Source organism: Camarhynchus parvulus, chromosome Z, assembly GCF_901933205.1.
Source record: "Camarhynchus parvulus chromosome Z, STF_HiC, whole genome shotgun sequence".
Taxonomy (NCBI): Eukaryota; Metazoa; Chordata; class Aves; order Passeriformes; family Thraupidae; genus Camarhynchus; species Camarhynchus parvulus.
The window spans coordinates 28,679,152-28,701,101 of NC_044601.1; the positions used below are offsets into that span (position 1 = coordinate 28,679,152).

Here is a 21,950-nt window from a genome sequence, read left to right on the forward strand (position 1 = left end):
TGGCTAGCAAGGAACACAGTTTTCAAATAGACCCATTGCACAGTAAGACAAAAAACAGATGCATGAGTGTCAAGGAATGCCCATCTAACTCAGCTTTCATGTCTATTATCAAGAAGTTGGGTTTATACACAGTGGAGAATAAAACCAAGAGGCTTCCTGAATTACAATTTTAATGTTAAAAGAGATGTGTTAGCATACAGCCCAGGGTACAGTAACAAAGTCAGCTGTCCCTAGTGTATCATATTACCTGCAGCCATCATCTACCCCATCCACTCCTCTGAGATCTGCAGATCTCTAGACCCTGTAGTTACAAGGGGATTTCTAACTGTTTCTATGCTGCAATTCAGAGAATGGATCCACCATTGCCTTGGCCCAATTGTTTGCTTCGAGGGTGGTCAGCTGAGCAGTCCAACACTTCCCTTCTACCATTAATAATCACTGAATGAACCAGACCAAAAAAACACTTGGAAAGGTGCTGCCACAGTGTGATACAAGATGCCCTAAAGTGAAACAAAAGAAGTAAGGGAAAACCAAGTAAAGAGCTCTTTGATAAAGAAGGATAAACTGCAGCAAAATCAGGAAAATCCAGTTGTAAAATAAACAGAACCGTTTCTGGACTCCAAGACCAAGACTTACAGAAGTGGAATGAGCAAAGAGCCTGAACATGGTATAAACCTTTGAGGACTTGGAATGCCAAGTTGTGCCTGCTTTCATGTTGAAATCTTGCAGACATGTGCTCTTATAGCTCCTGTGAGCACCTGCCAGCAGATGGGTGGGATCTAGCTGACATTGGCTCTGGATCAGTTTAAAACAGCTGCATGTATCTCTGATAAAACTGATCTGTGGGAGGGCAGATGGATGATAGGTGGACAATTGACTTCCCAGTTAATGACTGCACCCTAGCTGTCACTTTGATGGTGTGGCACACCCATTCCCTCAAATATATACCTTCTTTTCCCTGAGGCTGGCTGGCTGGCTGGTAGCTGTCCATAAAGCTACATGCTTGTCTTTGGATACCCCTCTTGTTACTTCCAGGGCTTACCTCTCCCACTGGCTGTTTGACCACCTCAGAGGTGGTCAAATGGCCCTGGAAGACCCCAGGACAGTTTCTTCCCCCCTAGCTGTGACTGGCCATCTCAGAGCCTCCTTTCTAACCAAGGACCTGACTCCCTCACAGCCACAGGACTCAGTAAAGGCCTTCATGCACAGCTTCTGCACTGGGGCTGCTGGGTCACCAGGAAGTGTGCAGGGACACCAGCCCAGCACTTCCAACACGCAACAAGACATTAAGTGGTATGTGACACAAAATCCAAAGCAACCTCATGTACTGAAACAGGCATCTCCCAACTTATCTCTCTTTTCCATTGTGTCTTTTTCCAATTACTTTGCGCCCAGAAGTTTATAGACTCCTCAGACATCCCAAGTAACCCCTGTGAAGGCTGTATTTTTTCCGTTGTATAGGCACAGACTTCACTGTTTCACAGTCAGCTCACCCTTCCTGACGACCTTCAAAATCTCCTGCAGAATTCCAGTATTTTCTTTGACTTTAAATTAAGTCTATCATCAATTATGTAACAGTGGCTGTCCTTTCAGATCCACAGCCACAATAATTACGTTTTGTATGTTCCAGGCACTTAGTGTTAGTTTACACAGTTCTTACCTCTTCCATGAATTATGGATAATGATTGATTAGTAATAAAATCAGCCTTCTCTCCAATTCCAGCACAAAATCCAGAAAACGGTAGACAATTTTTCTGCCTGCAGAACCTAATATTAAGAGAAAGGCTACAAAAAGTGCTTCATCGTTATGTCTGCGTGCCAAAATCTCTTCTGAACACCTGAAAACTATGTGCAGGATGGATTGTGAACAGCCCAGCTTGAGATCCATAAAAAGGAAGGCAAAACCTGTGCAAAATGTGGAGAAGAAAGAGAAGGGCAGAATCTCTGACCTTTGCCTTCCCTCACCCACCACCGCCTGCTGTGAGACACCCCAGGGCCTCTGGGATCTGATGCTGCCAGCTCGAGGAGAACCCTCCGATCCTTCTTCCTTGGATCCAAGTCACAAGTGAGCTGTGGAAACCCCCCATCTCACTCCTCCTGCCTTCTGTGGTGAGAGCTTGACCACAGGGATCAGGCACCATGCCTGCATTTCAGGGGAATGGTGCCTGCTTTCCACCTAAGCTGCTCCTGAGATTGGAGAAGGCAGATAAGACACTTCAAATGGCAAAAAATAACAAAAAAAAAAGCCCAAAATGCTTCACCCCGACGTGGTATCAGTGACAAAAAAAGGTAGCAACAGTGTGGTGGTAAGTAATACTGTACTTTTTAAAGTAACCTTAGCTTTATCTAACTTTTCTCTACTTTTCTTTCTCCTTGCCTGTTTTACTGTTAAATAAAATACATCAAAATTTTTGGTATCATTGTTTAACCTCATTTTGGTTTTATTCTTGTTTCTGGGAATAACTGAACCTTTGAGTTCATCCTGCTTTATTCACAGAGAGTTTTCTTTGCTCCTCCATGGTTGGGGTGGACTGTAACAGCACCAACAGAACTGGCTCCTGCTCCCAGCATGAAGCAGGAAGCTGAACTATCACCTGCACCACCTACAACACGATGTGCAACATCAAATGGGCCACACAGATCAGAGTAACTGAACAGGGAAAGAGGGAGAGATGAGGCCTTGTCATATCCAGCAGGAACAGCTCCCACACTGCAGCAACAAAGGCAGTCAACCCACCAAAGCCAATGAAGCAAGAGGATGAAGCCCAAGGCAAGTTGAAAGCATATTTTCTTAAGAAGGACCCTCAGAGATCAGACAAACAGTACCAAGATGCCAATCAGCTATGAAAATGCTGAAGGTGGGACCTATCTACTATCTCAGATCTGAGAACTTTCCTGAAGGCAATGTGAGGTACACCAGGTGCCCATCACAGCCCTGAGAACAACTCTTTGCAGCTGCTTAGCCTCCAGCCATTCTGATTAAAACTAGCAAAGTTGCTTGTGAGAGCTTCTGAGCCTGAATAGACAACCTTGTCTGTAAAGGATACTCTAATCTCAAAAAGCTCTTGCAGAGGGAAATGGTGAAGCAGTCCCTGTCATATCAGAATGCACAGACATGGGACTGCTTATTTCCTAGGGAAAGAGAAGACGGACATCAGAATAAGAAGCCTGTTTTTTCTTGAGTCACAACACAGAGCATCTGTTGAGGTGCCAGTGGCAGAGGATCCAGAAAACAACTCATCATCTGTGCTTCAAATCAGCATTGACCATTTTTAAGCAATGCCCACTGCAATGGCTGCAGTAAAATCCAGAGAGACCCTCAAAGCTGAGCATTTCAGTTGAAATCATCAAGTCTCAGATGTTGCAGCTGCAGTCCGTAACACTGACACAAAGCAGAGAAAGGAATCTTTTCCAGAGGCGTGAGAGCAGCCTAAGAGATACATTCAACCTGACGTCCAAATTCACTAGTGTACTCTCTTTCCAGGCACTTCTGTAAAACAGCAAAATGCATTTGAACAATAATCCAAGTAATGCTAATACAATCCATTGCAGCTAGTTACAAAGGTATTGCTTAAATGGGAAAGCAGAGGCATTTGGACAATACATTGGATTACAAAATACACCAAAGCAGAACTTCTGCTCTGCACCCTGCTGAGAATCAGTAGAAAATAGCAGAAGTAGAGACATTATTTGCTGCATCAGCAGTCAGTTCTGTTCCCAACAGTAATGGAAACTGTCATATGGTGCAGCCTTGGAGCACCCACAATCAAAGCCTTTGTGCTCTTTTTGAATAAGGGTTCAGGCAAGGGACAGTGAACTTTGAATCAAAGGAGAAAACAAATAAACAAATAGCCTTAAAATTTTCATTTAAGTTGAATGAGAGAGTTGAATTAATTAAGAGAATGAAGTTTCACTTTCTTTAGGTATTTGAAGAAACAATTGCAAACTCCAAACAGGGGCAGGAAACGATAAACAAGGCTTTAATGGCAACGTCTCCTCATGGAAATCCCCCAATCAGTCTTTGGACTAAAGCCAGTGGCTTTCATTTTTGTTCTGTTCTTGTTGGACAGATCATGGACACATCAACATGCAGTCATTACACAAAACACACAAAGCACAGACATGTCCAATTCAAGCCCTTCAGTAAAACACCTCTACACAGTAACAAGTGCAAGTGTATTGCCATGTGAAAGACTAGACATATTCATACAGATGTGGACCACATCTTCCTTTTAGTAGTCGAATCTCTCAGACTACTCTTGTAAACCTTTTTCCACTAATGCCAGATCATTGCTTGACTTTCTCACAGAAAAACTAATCAAAAGAAAGCCTAAAAAAATCAGGAATATAAACAGCTAAACAAGGATTATGTTGGAAATTAAAGATGTGCAGGGACTATGGAGGTACTAGGGATTTGCACTGCAGTATACCTCTATTCATATGCAGCCCTGGATTAGCCTAACTTGAGTTGTGACCAATTGAATCCTGAGTGACTACATCTATACCTGGGTTTAAACAGCTGAATTTATTTATCTTAAATGCACATATTGACTTGATACGGATTTTTTTCTCTGACTGCTCTAATCCCAAGGAAGAAGTTATTGCACAAAAAGAGGTAGTGCACTCAAAGTAATGATTTTTTTTAATAGCAGAATAGTCAATCAGCAAAATAAGAAAATATCAGTTACATATAAAGTAAGAAATACCAGTAAAACTTTTTCATATTGTTATTTCTTCTGGGGAAAAAAACGTAGTTAGCTCCTACTGGCTGCAGGGCAGGTTTATGCTTTCAGGGCTAGCAAACACAACTGTTAGCACAATTTCTTTTTGTGATGCTTGGGAATTTCAGTCAAACAGGAGAAATTTTAACGCCGTATTTATTAGAATAACACTGTGTTCAGGAAAGGGATGGAGCCAGGCCCATCACTGGTTACTTCACAGCTAGATGGAAACAACCAGTAGTACAAAGTTCAGGTAATTATTAAAACCACTTATAATAAAGGCGCGAAGACTTCCAAAGAGTAACACTTGCTGAATTAGTGCTAATTTTCATTCAATTTTAAGTGACTATACACAGGCAAAGGGACTTTTCTGCAGTTAGTCCCTCATACTGATATTTAAATGAAGATAGTAAGTGGCAAATGCCTTAGGACAACTGTGTATGGGTAATATCAGTGCAAATAAGAAATGTGTGTATGAATAAAACTGACTTCAAAGGAGCCTGGAATTGCTGGCAGTTCCTAACAAGCCAAGAGTATAAAGAAAGGTACTCAGCATGTAGAGCAGTTCACAAGCTATATATCTGCATTACATGTAATGCAGGTGCTGAAAGAAATTCACCTACTGTAGCATCTGTTTTGCATTGTTAATATCTCAACCAGGGTAAGGTTGTAAGGGGTAAGGTTGAAAGGAACACATACAGGTCAGGAAAATACCTTTTTATCCAGGTACAGAAAGACACCAGGATAATGCTCTTTTCCCTCTCAGTGACTGAAGCCGTTTAATTACCTATCTGGTAGTTACTTGACCCACACTTGTCACAGACATACTGCCAGTGGAGTAATACTTTAAGCCATCCTTCTGTTTTGAGTAAAAGACAGATTTTATGACAATGCAATGCCACACCACCTCTGTTTCAGTCACACTCCATTTATTCAGTGCTACGATGACTGCTAGCTCCTTATGTTCCTTCAAGAGAATGGGACAAAAACTTTCAGCCTCACAGCATTTCAGTTAGTTTCTGTGCTTTTATTAACAAGCATATAATATTCATTGGCAAAACACTGGATACAAGCTTCACTATCATAAAATCAAAACATTAAGCATTAATCCCCAAAAGGCTTATTCAGACAAAACTAGCCACCAGTAGTACAGAAATTACACAGCAACACAAAGCATAAAAAATTGTAAACTTTTAAATGAAGCTAAGCCAAAAATATGGTTTTACACTCTTGACAGTTCCAGAATCTTTATTATGCCACATATGAGGATAAAAGGCTTAGTGGTTGCACTGGCTAATTGTCCCTTAACTGCAAAATGATCCTGTTTGCAGAAGGAAAGAACAAACTTTCCTTTTGTCCAGATAAGTCACTTGAATTAAAGAGTCCATCAAACCAATACTTTCCATTTCAAACAGAAATAACAAAAATAGTGGAATATCAGTACTCAAAACTCAGGACTTCTTCCTTCAGCCATACCTCTGTTTGAATGAATGATCCCACTGGTTTCTGTGGAACCATCCAGGTTATTACTAAAGTTACCAATGTAAATGTTCATAGAATTGGACATGTAGTTCCTACCCTACGACCAGGACATGGACAGGTCATTGTGGCTTCAAAAGATTTCCAAAAAACTCTTTAAGTAGGATAAAATATGGAACAAATAGTAGAGTCATACCTTTAATTTGTATATAAATAAACAGGTAAAACATGACCTGTTGATTTGCCACAAGACCCAAGTTCCTAGGTAATTTTTGTCCTGACTGCAAGTTTTGATGAGAGCAGAGATTGAAGTATTGTTCCATGTTCTTTAGTATTGTTCTCTGCAACTTTTTATTCAAAAATGGATCTCAAGACCCAAGTAACATCTAATTGTATCTTATGTAGGGAGATTCGTGTGAGGAACAATTTTTGTTACCAACTTTAGGCAGACTAACTAAAGTTGCATTAATGTTTTCAGTGAAACATCCAAACTGAAGTGATTACCTGAGGAAAAGCGGAAACTTGATTTTTCAGTTCAGTAAACCTTCTGTACAAAATGTGTACCTAAGATTCATCTCACTGATGTACAGACTGGTTGGCTTTTTCCTATTATTTTTATCTCAATGTAATATGCAGAATGCTGTAAAACAGCAAGTTATATTTATCATCTAGTAGAAAAAAAAAAATCTGTATATCCCCTAGGACTGTGTTGTTATAAAGACAATAAGAGCCAGATAAGCTTTCAAAGGCTCATAGCCTACTGGAAAAAATAGCACCATCATAACTGTAGTCTGATATTTTTTACGGTCCCATATCTCCTGAGTGACAGTGTTGTGTATACTATTGCACAACCATAGAAAAAAATATTCCCAGGTGTGATGGTACACGAATATACCAGACCTAACAATGGCACAAAACATTTTCAGATAGGCTGCAAGTCTTGTCAATTGCTTCCACAATTCACATTAAGGTTTCTTGCAAGATCGTTTATTTTAAAATATTGCTGACAGATAGTTCTTGTACTTACAGAAATTTTAAATCCCCCATTTCACTCATAAAATAAAAAATGGAACAAAGCATAAAACACACACGTCCACCCCCAAATAACAGCCCCAAATAAAACTCCATTTGAACAAGTGTGAAAAGCCATCTACATTCCTTTTAAACATAATGGTAAGTAGATGCTACATTTACAATTTAAACATAAGCCTAATAAATGCATGTTTCAAACCTATTGCACAAAAGCATAAGTAATGCTCTTTATCCATACAAAACAAAAACATACAGATGAAAGCTACTCAAACTCAATGTAAAAGGAAGAAGCTTGTAAAAACATCTTACAATTTCAATTTATATGCCCGTAAATAAAGCTGGACCACTAAAACCAAACATACTTGGATGGTAAAATAAGACAGAAGGCTTAAAATAGAATAAATAATTTTATAAAGTTAAAATTTAAACCCCCAATCTTATTTAAATTCAATATTATATATTCTATCTGAATTCTTTATTTTTAATGAAAGTATACTTAATGAGACTCTAAGCCCAGGTGATTCATCAGTCTCACTGCTGCTGAGGATAATGCAACAAGATACTTCCTTACTGCAACTATTTACCAGCGTAAGAAATTACAAAAACTACTTCACAGTAATGGCATCTTCACAAAAGCCAAAATCACCTACCATGATCTCATCAGGACTAAGAAATATGTATGGCCGTGTCCAAATTTTAGTTCAACTTTCAACAGTATCAGGGTTACTTTACCCAATATAAGCTTGATATAAATTGTCTCTTAAGTGTCACAGAAATTAAACAAGGCTCAGACCCAAAGAAGACCTTGCTCTACAGTGTAGTCTTTTAGTGAGACTAACATATGGTACAGACAGAGTCACACCACTCCTGAGGGCAATTTTTGAAGTGAAGATGTTATCACATGTGATTTAGAAAAACAACTGAGTAGCTCTGGAGTTTTTTTTGTTGGTTTGGGGGTTTTTTGTTTGGTTTTCTTTGTTTGGTTTTTTTTTGTTGTTTTGGTTTTTTTGTTTTTTGTTTTTTTTTTTTTAATGGTGCAGTTTTATCAGATTAAACACATTGCAAAAGCAGTTACACACAATTACAAGCAAAAACCCCAGCTATAGGTATTAATACTGGCTTGAATTTATGTATCCATATAAACAGAATTTTCTATATACTGATAGCACCATAACAAATTCAAGTGATTTTAAAGATGATTAGGAAGTTATAAGTTTTCTGTTGTAAGTTGTTACAGCAAGAGACAGATTTGAAAGGCTTCTGAATTTGCCTGTTTGTAATTAATTTCTCAGTTGCTCAAGTACACAAGGAAGAAATGAAATCCCAATGTACTTTAACAGCACTGCATCAATATCTAGTCATACAAAAGTTTCCTGCAGTACACACACTTGAGGTAGACAGATCTCATTTATATGTGTATATGTATATATATTTTTTTGTTTGTGTGTATATATATATATAAATATATATATATATATTGTGATTAAGGTGGTTAATCAGAATGCTGTCTGGCAGCTTTAGTTTAATGTCTACATCAGGTACAGCCACTGTGTGTATACTCTGAGTGCAAACAGCTGGGATCCGTACAATCCTGTTCACATTCTCAGGGCCTCAGTGGCAAAGCCAGCCTCCTATTCACACTAGAACAGTAACAATCATGTAAGAAACAGCCCCAGAGAGGCCCAGTATGTCAGCTTGTGTACACATCCATACCACCTGCATTGACTGCTTTCATGGAACGTTTTAAAAATGGTAGACATATGATCTTGTTTGTTCTTTTCTGCCAGATCAAGTAATGCTAAAGACAGAAGAAAAGCTGAAAATACACAAACAGCAAGACAAAATCAGAGCCAAATTTGATTGCATGAATCACAGACATGCACAAACACTACACAAGAACCAGATGTGGAGTTCTGTGTGACCTAAACATTCAAATGCAGCTATCTGAACACTTTCACCTGCATGGACAGCAGCATGTTCTGGCCTTTGTGTGGCTCTCCTTTCCATCTCCACAATTCAGGAGGCTCCCTTTCATTCTCTGCTCACGTAATTTCTTTTTCATTTCCTTCCTACTCACATCTGTGACTGTAATCAAAATAAGGAGCCCTGTTGTCAAAGGTAAGCACAAGCAGCAGCAGAGCTGGGAAAGGAGAACTGAAGACTCCAGAGAGGGAAATTAAGGGAAATGTGCTGAGGAATGTAGCACTTTGAAAACTCAAGAGGAAGAATATTTAAAATGCTTAGATAAATCTCTTGCAGTATCAGCTTCCGGTTACTAAGTAATGCCTTCTAGCAGAAGAAGCAAAGGAGCACAGCAAGAGGAAGCAGGGCTTCTTATCAAAAGACAATTTATCAAAAAATAACAGGGTTTAATAATAGGAATAGCGACTAACATTTTCAGCTGACAGGAAAACTCTTCCAAAAATTAGGTTAACTATTTCCAGCTGGCTATAGTAGGGCATACACCGTTTTCAGTGACTTCACACCTGCGCCAGACAAATGTTCTCACAATTGTACTATGGATGATACATAGTGGATATAGCTTGCAGAAATCACTTTCAACCACAGTTTTTTAAAAACCCAATTATTTGCAAAAACCTTACAAAAAGTGCAGTGAGCCCTGCTAAGTGCCATTGAGGGTGCTTTCTATAACATATATACTTATATGTGTATATAGATGTATGTACCCATACATACATGAATGTGTATTACCTTGCATCCATTAAGGCTGATGCAAGCAAAATTACTAGTTAAGGCCAAAAGGTGCTAAAATAATCTTGTCTTGACTCCCCCTTCCTCCCCACCCCATATAAGTCTGGAATTGCAGTACAGAAAATGCTATTGTTAGCGTTCGAAAACATATAATCACATAGGCAATTAGATGTAGGTGCTTTTATTAAGAGCTCTGAGAATCAGGAGTGCTTTTCACCTCAGATCTGATTCCGCCATACATTCGAGAGGAATGGGTTTTTATATTCTATCGTTATATAACTTCCATGTTAATTATTAAACTTATATTGTTCTATTGTATACACAGATTTTTAGCTAAGCATAGCCCCTTAAGTTTCCAACATAGTTTCTCATGATTCTTCCTATGATTATATAATAATTATATTTAATTATAAACAATCATCACATCTAACAATTATATCATTTATCATACTGCTTATGCAGGTGCAGTGATCTGAGAAAACACAAAGCCTAACATTTTCAGAATCTATCTTTAGCATTTTCTGGGGTCCCATTATCACTATGGTTTCATAAGAAAACAGCTAAAGAAATTTAAAGCTGCCTGTAAGTTTTAATCAGTGAAGTGAAAAATCTGCAATACTCTCACAGTTGTCCAAGAGCCACTGTTTCAATGGCTAGTGATAGCAAATTCTCTCTAAATTAAAAACTGATTTCTGCAAGCCACAAATACATAAGAAATGTTTATTTTTTAAGAAATTCACAAATCTAGTACTTGTGAGTATTTGTCATTATGTGGTGCAATTTATACCATAGCAAAATATATATCACAGCACATTAAAATCAACTGAACTTATTTCTATTAGTCTTACCAAATTAACACGTATACAGAAGTATCAAAACTTTATTAAAACACAAGGTGAGGGAGAGCAATAACTGGGCAAAAATGACAAATTTACTGGTTTCCCAGATTTTCTTAAGTTTTCAATGCAGCATAATAAATTATCACCAGTCACTGTATTATCAGGTATGTTCAGTGCTCTACAGAATAACTTGAATAAAGCCAATGCAATCAGGCACACTATATAAGACAATAACACTTTGCAAAAATATAGTTTTTAAAGATTTAGAATGCAAGAAGTAACTAAAGCAACTTGGTGTCAAAAGCAACATATTTATATCACCCCACAACACTCAAACTTGTTTTCTGTGTGTAACTGTAAGAGACAAATCAGGCTGAGCTACATGGAACTGTGAAGTGTTTTCAGTATCTGTAAACTTAATGCTGGTAGTGTCTTGCTGAGTTGAAACTTCTTTCTTCCATACAAAAAAAGTATAAATATTGTCTGCCCAGAAGTCTAGGTAACACATCCCTAGAAGAAATATTCAGGACAGCCCACTATGAAAGCCCTCCAGTCTTCCAAAATTATTCAGCTGGTTTGTGTCATGTGATTAGTGATGCACTAAGAAGGTGCCAGATGATAGTCTCTGCAAAAAGCTCTGTCCAGAAGGACACTTAAGTTCCCTTACAGCAAGTCCATTTTGGGTCTATAATGTAGCAGTAGAGGTGCTTTCTGCAAGACAGAAATACCAATGTTAAGAAACAAATCCAGAACTAATCTGTTCAGTAGGAAAAACTTCTGTGTCATAAACTAAAGCTTCAATTAAAGACAAGAGCAGCTATCTGATCTGTCAAAAATTCACCAAGACAAAGACAAGGTGCAACATCATCTGTGGGGCTCAAACAAGTGATAAAGAACCCTTTCCCCTTTATTTCAGGAAGCAGATTTGTTTATCTTGGAAAACCCTCTGAAGTAAGGGACGTCCAGAAAGCAGAAATTAGAGTATGTGGTACTTCACATATAATAGCTCTCACTTTATTCCTCTTCTGTGAAAGCATCAGTTGATTTTTTTTTATGAATAGGCAAACTTTTACAACCACAACATCCTGCACCATGGACTTTCTGTGTCTCATAAAAACAATTACTTCAGCTTGTTTGTTCTGGACCTTCTGTGTCTCAGTTCCATTTTACATCCACCACTTCTTTCACTTGGGAGGGCAGTTTACAGTTCTGCTTTCCACATGACTCACAATAACACAGATCTCTCACAGGTGAAGAGTAGACTGTATAGATGCACATCAATTTGATGCTCCTGTTTGGTTCTCTCTGCTACACCACAAAACCCTAATGTTTGCATTGTATCCTTTTATCTATACCTATATTCAACTTCAGGTGTTTGTTAATCACCTGTCACTCAGAACTGTAAAGACCATTTCCAGGTCATTCAGAAACACCATAAGAAACAGATTCCAGCAGGATTCCACTTGTGACATCTCTGCAGTTTTAACACTGACCATTGACTTTATCCTGTGACTCTTACACAGGTCAATTATTTTGTAATTCCAAGACAGAAAAATGCTTCTCAACTCCCACATGGACCTCTTCTAGATATGCATCCAAAGCCATCAAGTTATTTCACCTTAGGGTACACTGTATGCTCAGAATGTGTTGCTTTTGCATTACAAATACAAACTTCTTGTTCCAATAACTCTGTGTGTACATATACTGACTTCCCTCCTAATTGTTCTGTTTTGCTACGCATTCTTACTGCCTGAAGGGGTTAAAAATAATACTTTTTGCAGCTTCTACTTCCTCTGACAGACTTGATAACAATTTGACAACTAATACAGTGTTCCCTTTTCTCTTCCAATGAATATTTAATTCTCCTTTCCTTCATTTAGTGGAAACAAATAAATACTTGGTGTCTAAGAATATTGTACTAGATATTTACAAGAAAGTACCTTCTATGCTATACTGCAGTACAGTTCCAAATTATCACTATTTTATAAACATTTTGTTTGGCCATTTCATGATTTACATTGAATCATTATGTCATACCTTAAATCTCCATCTAGTAACAACTACAAACTTCAGCGTATGGTCCTTGCCAAGAATCTCTTCATTGCATAATATGTCCAGCTGACAAAATAATGGTGACAGTTAATTCATTGGGACCCAATGCACCAAACAATATATTTCACATATTACTATACATTTGACAAGACTTTTTTTCTCTGAAGACACTGGAACTGGTAATCCTGAAGTTGCCCTGCAGACAAAAATCATACCAGGAAAGTAAAGGTAAAATCTGCTCTCAACATAAAGTACTGAAAGACCATGTCAATGCCTGCCTAAGAAATATAGTATGATATGGATTTAATGTTTGATTTATCTTCCCAAGCAGTACTAAGGTCCTTTCCTGAAAGCTTTACATGCTTCTAAAAAGCTTGAATACATAAACAAGTGGACAGAAATCTCAAAGAGAGGTGTTATTCAGCATACTATAAATTTTTTTTTACCTAACACCAGTCAGGTGGCATTGTTACAAGGGCAGAGGTTTTTTTTTTTTTAAAAACACTGTCTGCCATATACTTATATGCTATACTTATAGGGGTTTTACAGATACTTAACAGGTATTTTTTGTTTTCTATCTCTATTTTTAAAAATCTTGATATTAGAAATAGGGAGGATCTCAACATAAAAGTATGAGGATCATATGACTACTAGTCAGCTGAACTACAATATCTGAACATGAACTAAAACCAGGGAACATGTATGAAAACAACAAGTTCCACCAAGGTGGCTTATGTTACAATGTTTTACCCCATAGCCCAGGAAGGCTTGAATGTGCATGCAGTCCACTTACATAGCAGTAACTCAAACCTGAAATAGTCTGTATCAAGCAACCAAGTAACCACGTGCTCAAATTCTACTTCTATATGACTTAGTACTAGTACAATGATTACATGACCATTTATGTATTTTTTAAGAAGGCAGAAAGGGATAACAAAAAAATAAACAGTACTCCAGAAAAGTTTTTCTTCCAGTAGAAACCAAGTAGATTCTTAAGTCACATCTTGGCACACTGCATTGGAGGGCTTACACATGCATATACCAAAAGAATATATTAAAAAAACCCCTTTTGAACAATCCTTGTATCCTTGTAGCTACGTAGCTGCTGGGCTAAAGCCAGGAGTCAACCACCTCTGAGCCAGCTGAGAACAAGACAGGATACATGGTTTTGTTTCAGGAAGACTGGCAGAGTTTGGGGATATACTTGAACCATAACAGAGAGAGAGTGTTAGTCTGAAGTGTACAGAAGCTATGGAGGAAAAGTGATAGAGATGCAAATTGGAGAGGTGCTGTTGACAAGATCGAGCAGCAAGGTGTTGACACACTGGGCTGGAAAGCAGATTATTTGATTTGTATGAAATGTCTTAATGAAATTCAGTGAATCCGTGTCATAATACGGATTTGAGAGATGTCAAGCTGAGAGTCAGCTGAGATGTCCAGAAACTGTTACCAAGATCCAGCCAAGTGATAAATAGGGGCTGCATTCATAGTTTGCCACTTTTAATTTTCAAATCTAGTCTAGGAGAAGTTCAAAGTATTGCCTTTCTTTCTGTACCTTTCAACTTAAATTCTTCTCATGATACCCTGTAAAGATAGGGAAAAGTAGGCATGTGATAACACTGGTTGTGGTAGGTGATAAATAGGGGCTGCATTCATAGTTTGCCACTTTTAATTTTCGAATCTAGTCTAGGAGAAGATCAAAGTATTGCCTTTCTTTCTGTACCTTTCAACTTAAATTCTTCTCATGATATCCTGTAAAGATAGGGAAAAGTAGGCATGTGATAACACTGGTTATGGTAGGCAGCAACTTCAGATTGAGCTTCACTAAGAGCACAGAAAAGAACAAGATATTTGTGGTGCTTTCTCTTCAATGGGGCTTCACTGTTGAAGTGTTTCTGTCTGGCCCCTGTAGAGTGCAGACTTCCTAAAATGTTGGAGATAAACTCAACTACAATATATCAAACAAATAATCTTGCCAGAGTCCATTTAAACACATGTGGAAGCACATAACCAAGCCTTTTTGCTCAACTATTTATAAATGCACATGAAAAGATGCACTGCAAACTAAGTGGAAAGTCCTGTACAGACCCAAGAAAGGACAAGAAAATTGCTATATAACATATAATTCAAGAAGCAGTGTACGCTTCTGTTTTCTGAAAAGAAAATCAAAATAAAAGACATCCTTTTGCAAAGGAACAAACCCACCCCTTTCAAGTTTTTGTATCTGTAGACTTATTTTTAAAAATTAAAATATTACCTCATTAAAAGAAGAAAGGTTGAGTTTTTTGGCAATGAACTTCTTTAGATGCAAGACTGTTGCTTGTGCAGAGCAACGAATCCATTTTCGTTTCAATCCACGCAGTTTGCTGCTATTGCACTCCAAGCAGATGCTTACCTTCAGGAAAAAGGCAAAAAGTTGTTGGCTGCAACAATTTTCTGCAGTCTTATGTATTCCACATGCAATTTTTATTAATCCAGTACAGTAAAGTACAGTACTAGTGCTCTTTAAACTGAAACACCTATTAAGAAAACCGCATTTTCTAAGATTTCATAAGCTGAGTGGTAAATAAAAAGACAAATATGTTCAAGTAGTAATTTTTGATGTCGGAACAAGGCTGCTTCAGTCCAAATTCATAGGTTGTCAATAGCTTAAGAGGGCCATATGTTAAAAGCTACAGCAAGAAAACAGTAAGAAAACCATGGTCAATTCTTAATGATTGCTTCTAACATAATTTCTTGTTGTCAATGCAACTGCTGATCTAGCTTAATTTTAACATGTTTAAAAAGAATGAATACAAATGATATGACAAATATTTCAAATTCTCACTTTTTCTCCCATCCAGCTATTCATTACAGTCTAAACTCTTTGTAATGGTATGCTTGTATTGCACTAGGAGGATCTAGTAACAAGTACAATCCCTTACATGGCAACTGGGAAGAAAATTAACCCAAGCTAAAGTTACTCTGGACTTGCATAACCAGAAAACATAAAAGACATGGCTTGTTTATACCAAAGGGAAGTTTCACCTTCAAACATGCTTTGTGGTCTAAACTTAAGAGTGGGATTCCCTGATATGATATTTTTATGATACAGGGCTAATACTGTATTAGTATTAAAGGTTGAAAACAAAATATGTAATAAGTTAGTAAGAGTGCTGTTAAGGAAACCTGTCTGCCCATCCAGGAATCACTCTGGCAGTCACATTCCCACCACCTAAGCTGGGAATAAAGCCCCTTCACAGCTACACCCCTCACACTCACATTCAGACCAGGATTCCTTACCAGCTCAACCCCATAGCAGAGTCTCAGACATCCAAGTCTTTCAAACAGCTTAATCGTGGTGCAGTAACTAAATAACAACAGCTCCAGCTGGTGCCTCTGAGAAGGGGCCCAGAACAAAGGAACCCCTGGGCTTTCATACCCTCACAGCACCAAAGTCTGGGGGTCTCAGCTGCTTCTGTGTCTCAGTGTCCAGTCCCCAGGCTGGTGCCACAGGTCCCTGTGCCCCTTCCTGTGCCAAGGGTTGGCAGTTCATGGCCTCTTGCCTTGGGCTCCCATCCAGAGCTCAGCCTGCAGCTCTCATTGCAACTGCACTCTGAGCTACCTGCACTGAATGTGTTAACAGTGCCAGAGGTTTAATTCATAATTACCAATACACATTCAGCTTAATGTATGATGGTAACTAACACTGGGGTACACTCCTGTAGAAAGCAGAAAATTACATTAATTTGTTTTGACAGCAAACTTTGAAGACTCATAAACAGTCAAAACTATAAAGATATTTGCAGGAAGATTTGAATGTATTCTCCATTCCTGCCAAAACCCAAAGGTAAAACCTCATGCTTACAAAAAAGCATTGCCCAAACTGCATCGTGTTTGTATCAGAGAACAGAAGAAGTAGCTTGAAATAAACTTACTTTCTTCTCTGTTAGATTATCAAAGTTACCTTACCAAGCCACAACAGCTAAAACACAAGATAAAACTAGAGCATGCCCTATGAGCCCACCTGTTCATCACTTCGGTGGTAGTCATTATCTTCTTCCTGTTTTTCTTCTGAAGTTTCTTTATTTATATTTTCATCTGCTTTAGTTTCACCTTAGATAAAAAAACCCAGATATATGGCATACATATATATTATTATCATATATAAACTCCACATATACTCAGCAGCATCTTATAGCACTAATACAATTAAAACAGCAAGTTTCAGGACTGCAGAACAGAATAAGCTTTGCTATTCCCAAATTGTGCTTATTGGCTCAAGCAACACTTCCAGCCAACAGCCCGTGACATGAAAGAGGAGAACACCTATGGAGTTCAGCTGCTAGCGGCCCAGAAGCTGGGTAATTTCACAGTCCCCATGTAGGCACTACTGTGGAGACCAACTTTGCCACAAGCAACATGGTATTAACAGCTAAAACAAAAAATTCTGTGCAGAAATAAGGAACAAGGCAATAATCCTATGCTGACTCTATTCCTTGCTGTTATGAAACAATGATTGTAATATACCCCCTGGGCACATACTTCCAACAGATCTGTTCATCAATTTACTATATGTCACCCACCAAAGACAGAATAAATAAAGGACTATTTACCATTTCGATGAGAATCTAGGTGCTGTTTTGTAGAACACGTCTCCCCTTTGATATCCCCTGGAACTTCCATGCCCAGTTTGTGATAAAACTCCCTTTGTTTTTTCATTTCCGCTGTTTAAAATTGCAAATATTAATTCCTGTAATAAAGTTCTAATGCAATATTTATGAAGTTATTCCAAATCCCTTCCCACTATAGGATTGCAAACAAGTGGCAGTGGTGTCATTATTTCCTGTCTTCTATCTCTCCTATTGCATCAAGTTATGCCTAATCTTATTTTTCAGAATTAGAAAAGCATAAAGTTATCTGTAGAGTTACTACTATACTATTACTGCTAGAATGAGATGGAATTTAAAATACTGTAGCTAATTTTAAATATCCCCCATTTTGAATATGACTATATTTCAGTCAAAACATTGGTTTTGAATTTTTATTCGTAGTTATGGTTTTCAATATCCCAGAAATAATTTTTAAAGTATCTATTTAATCACACTGACATTTGGAAATGCCAATTTGGAAAAGCAGCTTCAATAGATTAAAACACTCTATTTAAATGAAAACTTTAACATAGATTAAGACCAAAAAAAAACCACTGAGCAATATTTATAAAGTATTTCTTTAGTTCAACAGATCTAGCGTCAAAGAGGATTATGAAAACAGTAATTGAAAGTTCTCTAACAAAAAAGATCTCTGAAAAATAGCAGAAACTAAAAGCATTTTAAAATTGCATTTTACCTCTGAGAATTCTAGAAAGCTTGCACAACAGGTGTAACAAAAACAAATTAGAGTTATGGTATGGCAACATTTGAAAACTGAATGACTATTCTGCTTTACATAATACTGCTTTTGGAAGAAACATCCCACGTTGCCTCCCACCACCCCCACACTCAGTTGCTGCTAGTACAGGTACGAAATTAAATTAATTGCTAAAAATTACACAAGTGAAAGAGTCTTGTTTTCCACTGTATTTTTTTCTCAGTTGCCCCCCACCCCCAGCCCCTCTTTTCATCACCTGAAACTTTCTTTTAACTTTAATGTCAAGAAGTATGTGCAAACTGACCTTTAAAAAGGTCACACCGCAACTTACCTTCTTGGAGGCCTGGCACAAGTTTGTAAACAATATCTTGCATTGTTCTGTCATGACTAGCAAGGAAAAACAAAAACAAAAACAAAAACAAACCAAAAAAAAAACCAAAAAAACAAAATCAAAAGCTTAAGTTCATGATCTTAATTGAAAACATTTCTGTTTAAGTTCCAGTACTAACCATATGCAAAAATCTCTAAATTCACCTAAGAAGAATTTTACTTCTCAATCAGTATTTCTATCAAACCAGAAAGAACAGCAATACAAAAGCAACTATGAAAAAGTACAAGCTAAGAAAGAAAACAAATGAAAGTTTGAGAAAAACTAGTCTGTAGAAGAATTCACCCCACCGAGTATGTCCTTCTGCATCCAGACAAGTATGACAGTAATAACCTAAAACGCTTTTCCAACTTAGAGATAAACTCATTTTTATTACAAAAGAATCAATAATAGCTTGTTTCTCACACCTATAGACTAATTTCTCACATTTCTAGATTAGTTATCTTTACTAGGATCTTTGAAAATGCATGAGAGAAGTTCACAGAAAAAGACCACAACAAACTAAATTTTACTTTTTTCTTAAAAGGACAAAGTAACTGTGAGAAACATTATTTAGCTAAGTAGCCTGTAGAGGTAGTGTGGCTCAAATGACAAAAAGTCAACAATCCCACTGCAGGACAGTGGGGCCAGTTAAGATTCTAAACTTTAATCCCCAGCTCACCTAGAAAAATCCTGTTCTAATCTCAAATAAGTTATGGTCTCAAAGAAATTCAAAGAAATTAAGTATTACATTAAATTCCAATTAAGAAATAGTATAAGAAGCATTTCAAGTGTCTGCCTTGGCTGCTGCAATGTCATAATCTCAAAAGTGTCTGCAATATAAAGTCCTGAATTGGATTTGAACAGAAACAGCTTACAACAGTAGTCTCAGGCTTCTCATCACCTGACATGAGCACTCCACAGCAGTGGAGATCAGTAAGCAAGTACAGAAATGGTGACAAATCAAGACATTTACAAGCAGTAATTACAATATTCTAAGTAGCACTACAAGATTCAGAATATCACTTATCCTAAATTCATGTCATTTTCACCAGCAGCAATCCCGTTTGTACAGGCTGAGATTATGAAGTGTCATTAATGGACTGCAAACACATTGCCAAAATTATTTGAACAAAAATATATAAGTATGACACCACCATTAAATCAGAGGCAACAATTTGGGGGTTGGAACTAAATCATACAGATGATCTTTAAGGTACCAAAGAATTTAAGACTCTGTGATGCTATTTAACAGTATTTAGAAATGTAAACAAGGAGACACATTTGGTTTACCATTTTTCAGACAGAGATGAATAGGAGTTTAAATCTCCATTTTCAAACACCTTGTGATACTCCGGACTGTCAATTATTTTTTAAAAAAAGTAAATAAATATATCCGAAAGTAAGCTGGACAAAGTCTGTTTCAGTTTCAATGGGCAATATTTTACAACTAATTTAAGCAGCTTACTTAACTGAAGCGTATTTAACAATAAAAAACAAATAACAAATTGCCTTCTAGCTGCTTTCAATATCATGCTGTTTCCTGCCCCTTTTTGCACAAAACCCAGGTTTCAGAACCAAGGCAAACATGTTGTCTTACGTGTCATTTATTCATTCTTGCCTATTTGCATGTACCTGTCCCTTTAATTATACACTCATACAGGAGTATGAGTGTATATTATAAATGTGGAGACAGCATACTTAGTTACAGGCTCCTGAATGAGGATGAGCTTGAGCAACGTAAGGGTGTACAGAACATTGAGTTTTCTGTAAAAGTGCTATCAGACTCATTTGCTAAAACCATTGCTTCCAAAATTGTTACAGAAGTGAGAAAGGCATGTTGAAAAGTGCTATGAACAAACACAAGTTTTTTATAATGGAAACACTACTTGATATGCAACAGCTAATGCAGACACACCATTACAATGTATTTTCATCAGCAGGAGTAAAATGGAAAGAAAGAAAAAGAATGTCTTTTCTGACAAGAAAAGGAGGAAAAAACCCAACAAAAATACTTAATGAACATGTAATTTGACTATGCAAATGCAGATGGAAAATAAGGAGGTGACTGGCAACAGCCAACATGGCTTTCACTATGAGCAAACCATGTCTGACAAATTTGGTGGTCTTCTATGATGAGGTTACAGAGACAGTGGATGAGGAAAGGGTGAGTCATGGCATCTACCTGGACTTGTGCAAAGCACTTGATGCTGTCCTGCACAACATCCTTGTCCCTAATTGGAGAGATCTGGATTTGACTAATGCAGCACTTGGTGCATAAGGAATTGGCTGGATGGTTGCACTCAAAAGAGTTGTGATCAACAGTTCAATATCCAAGAGGAGACCAGTCACAAGTGCTGTCCCTCAGGGGTCAGTAATGAGATCAATGCTGTTTAACATCTTTGTCAGTGACAGTGGGATTGAGGGCACCCTCAGCAAATTTGCCAGCAACACCAAGCTGTGTGGGGCAGTAGACATGCTGGAAGGAAGCAATGCTTAGGAGGTGGGTCCATGTGAAGCTCAAAGTTCAACAAGGCCAAGTAAAAGGTCCTGCACCTGGACTGGGGTAATCCCAAGCACAAATATAGGCTGGGCAGAGAAGTGACTGAGAGCAGCTCTGAGGGGAAGGACTTGGGGATATTAGCAAATGGAAAAATCAACATGACCTGGCAACGTGCACTTGCAGTCCAGAAAGCCAACTGCAACCTAGGCTGCATCAAAAGAAACTCGGCAGCAGATTGAAGCAGGTGATTCTATCCTTCTACTCTGCCTGCAAAAGCCCCCACCTAGACCAGTGCTTTCAGCTCTGGGGCCCCCAAAGGAGGTGGACCTGTTGGAGTGAGTCCAGAGGTGAGCCATGAAAATGACGAGAGCCATGAAAATGACCTCCTCTCATGTGAAGACACGCTGATAGAGCAGCCTTCCAGTATGTGCAGGGAACCCAAAAGAAGGCTGGAAATAGACTTTTTAGACAAGCATGTAGTCACAGGACAAGGGGGAATGGTTTTAAACTAAAAGATGACAGATATAGGTTACATAATAGGTAGAAATTCTTCAGTGAGAGTGGCAAGGCTGGAAGAGGTTGTCCAGAGTAGTTGTGCATACCCCACCCCCAGAAAGGAGGCGGGGCAGGGGGGTCAGTCCAGGCTTCATGGAACTTTGAGAAACCTGAACTAGATGATCTCAAAGGTTCCTTCCAACCCAAACCATTTTATGATGATTCTATGACATTCTTATCGTTCCTACAACCTAAGCAGACCTTTGAAAGATTAACTGAACAATAAAGCTGAAAATTATTTCTCTTATTACTGTCACACAGAAAAGCACTGTTCAAATGAGGCTAATTTTTGATAATTTTGTAAAATGTAATTCCTATAAATGTTTCGTATATATAATTTT

The 21,950-nt window shown here is 37.9% G+C and overlaps 1 protein-coding gene across 9 annotated transcripts in view; it reads right to left on the reverse strand.

Annotated features, from left to right (window-relative positions):
* Positions 1–5,727: 5,727 nt before the first annotated feature.
* PCGF3 (polycomb group ring finger 3) overlaps positions 5,728–21,950 on the reverse strand; it is a 56,150-nt gene continuing 39,927 nt past the window's right edge. For all 9 annotated transcript variants that reach the window (XM_030969196.1, XM_030969192.1, XM_030969194.1 and 6 more), the window contains 6 exons: positions 18,516–18,571; positions 17,431–17,541; positions 16,842–16,930; positions 15,093–15,230; positions 12,821–12,901; positions 5,728–11,494 (listed from right to left, as the gene is read on the reverse strand). In XM_030969196.1, coding sequence (XP_030825056.1) covers positions 11,447–11,494; positions 12,821–12,901; positions 15,093–15,230; positions 16,842–16,930; positions 17,431–17,541; positions 18,516–18,571 — 523 coding nt within the window. In that variant the 3' untranslated portion in view covers positions 5,728–11,446. The remainder of the gene's footprint in view (positions 11,495–12,820; positions 12,902–15,092; positions 15,231–16,841; positions 16,931–17,430; positions 17,542–18,515; positions 18,572–21,950) is intronic.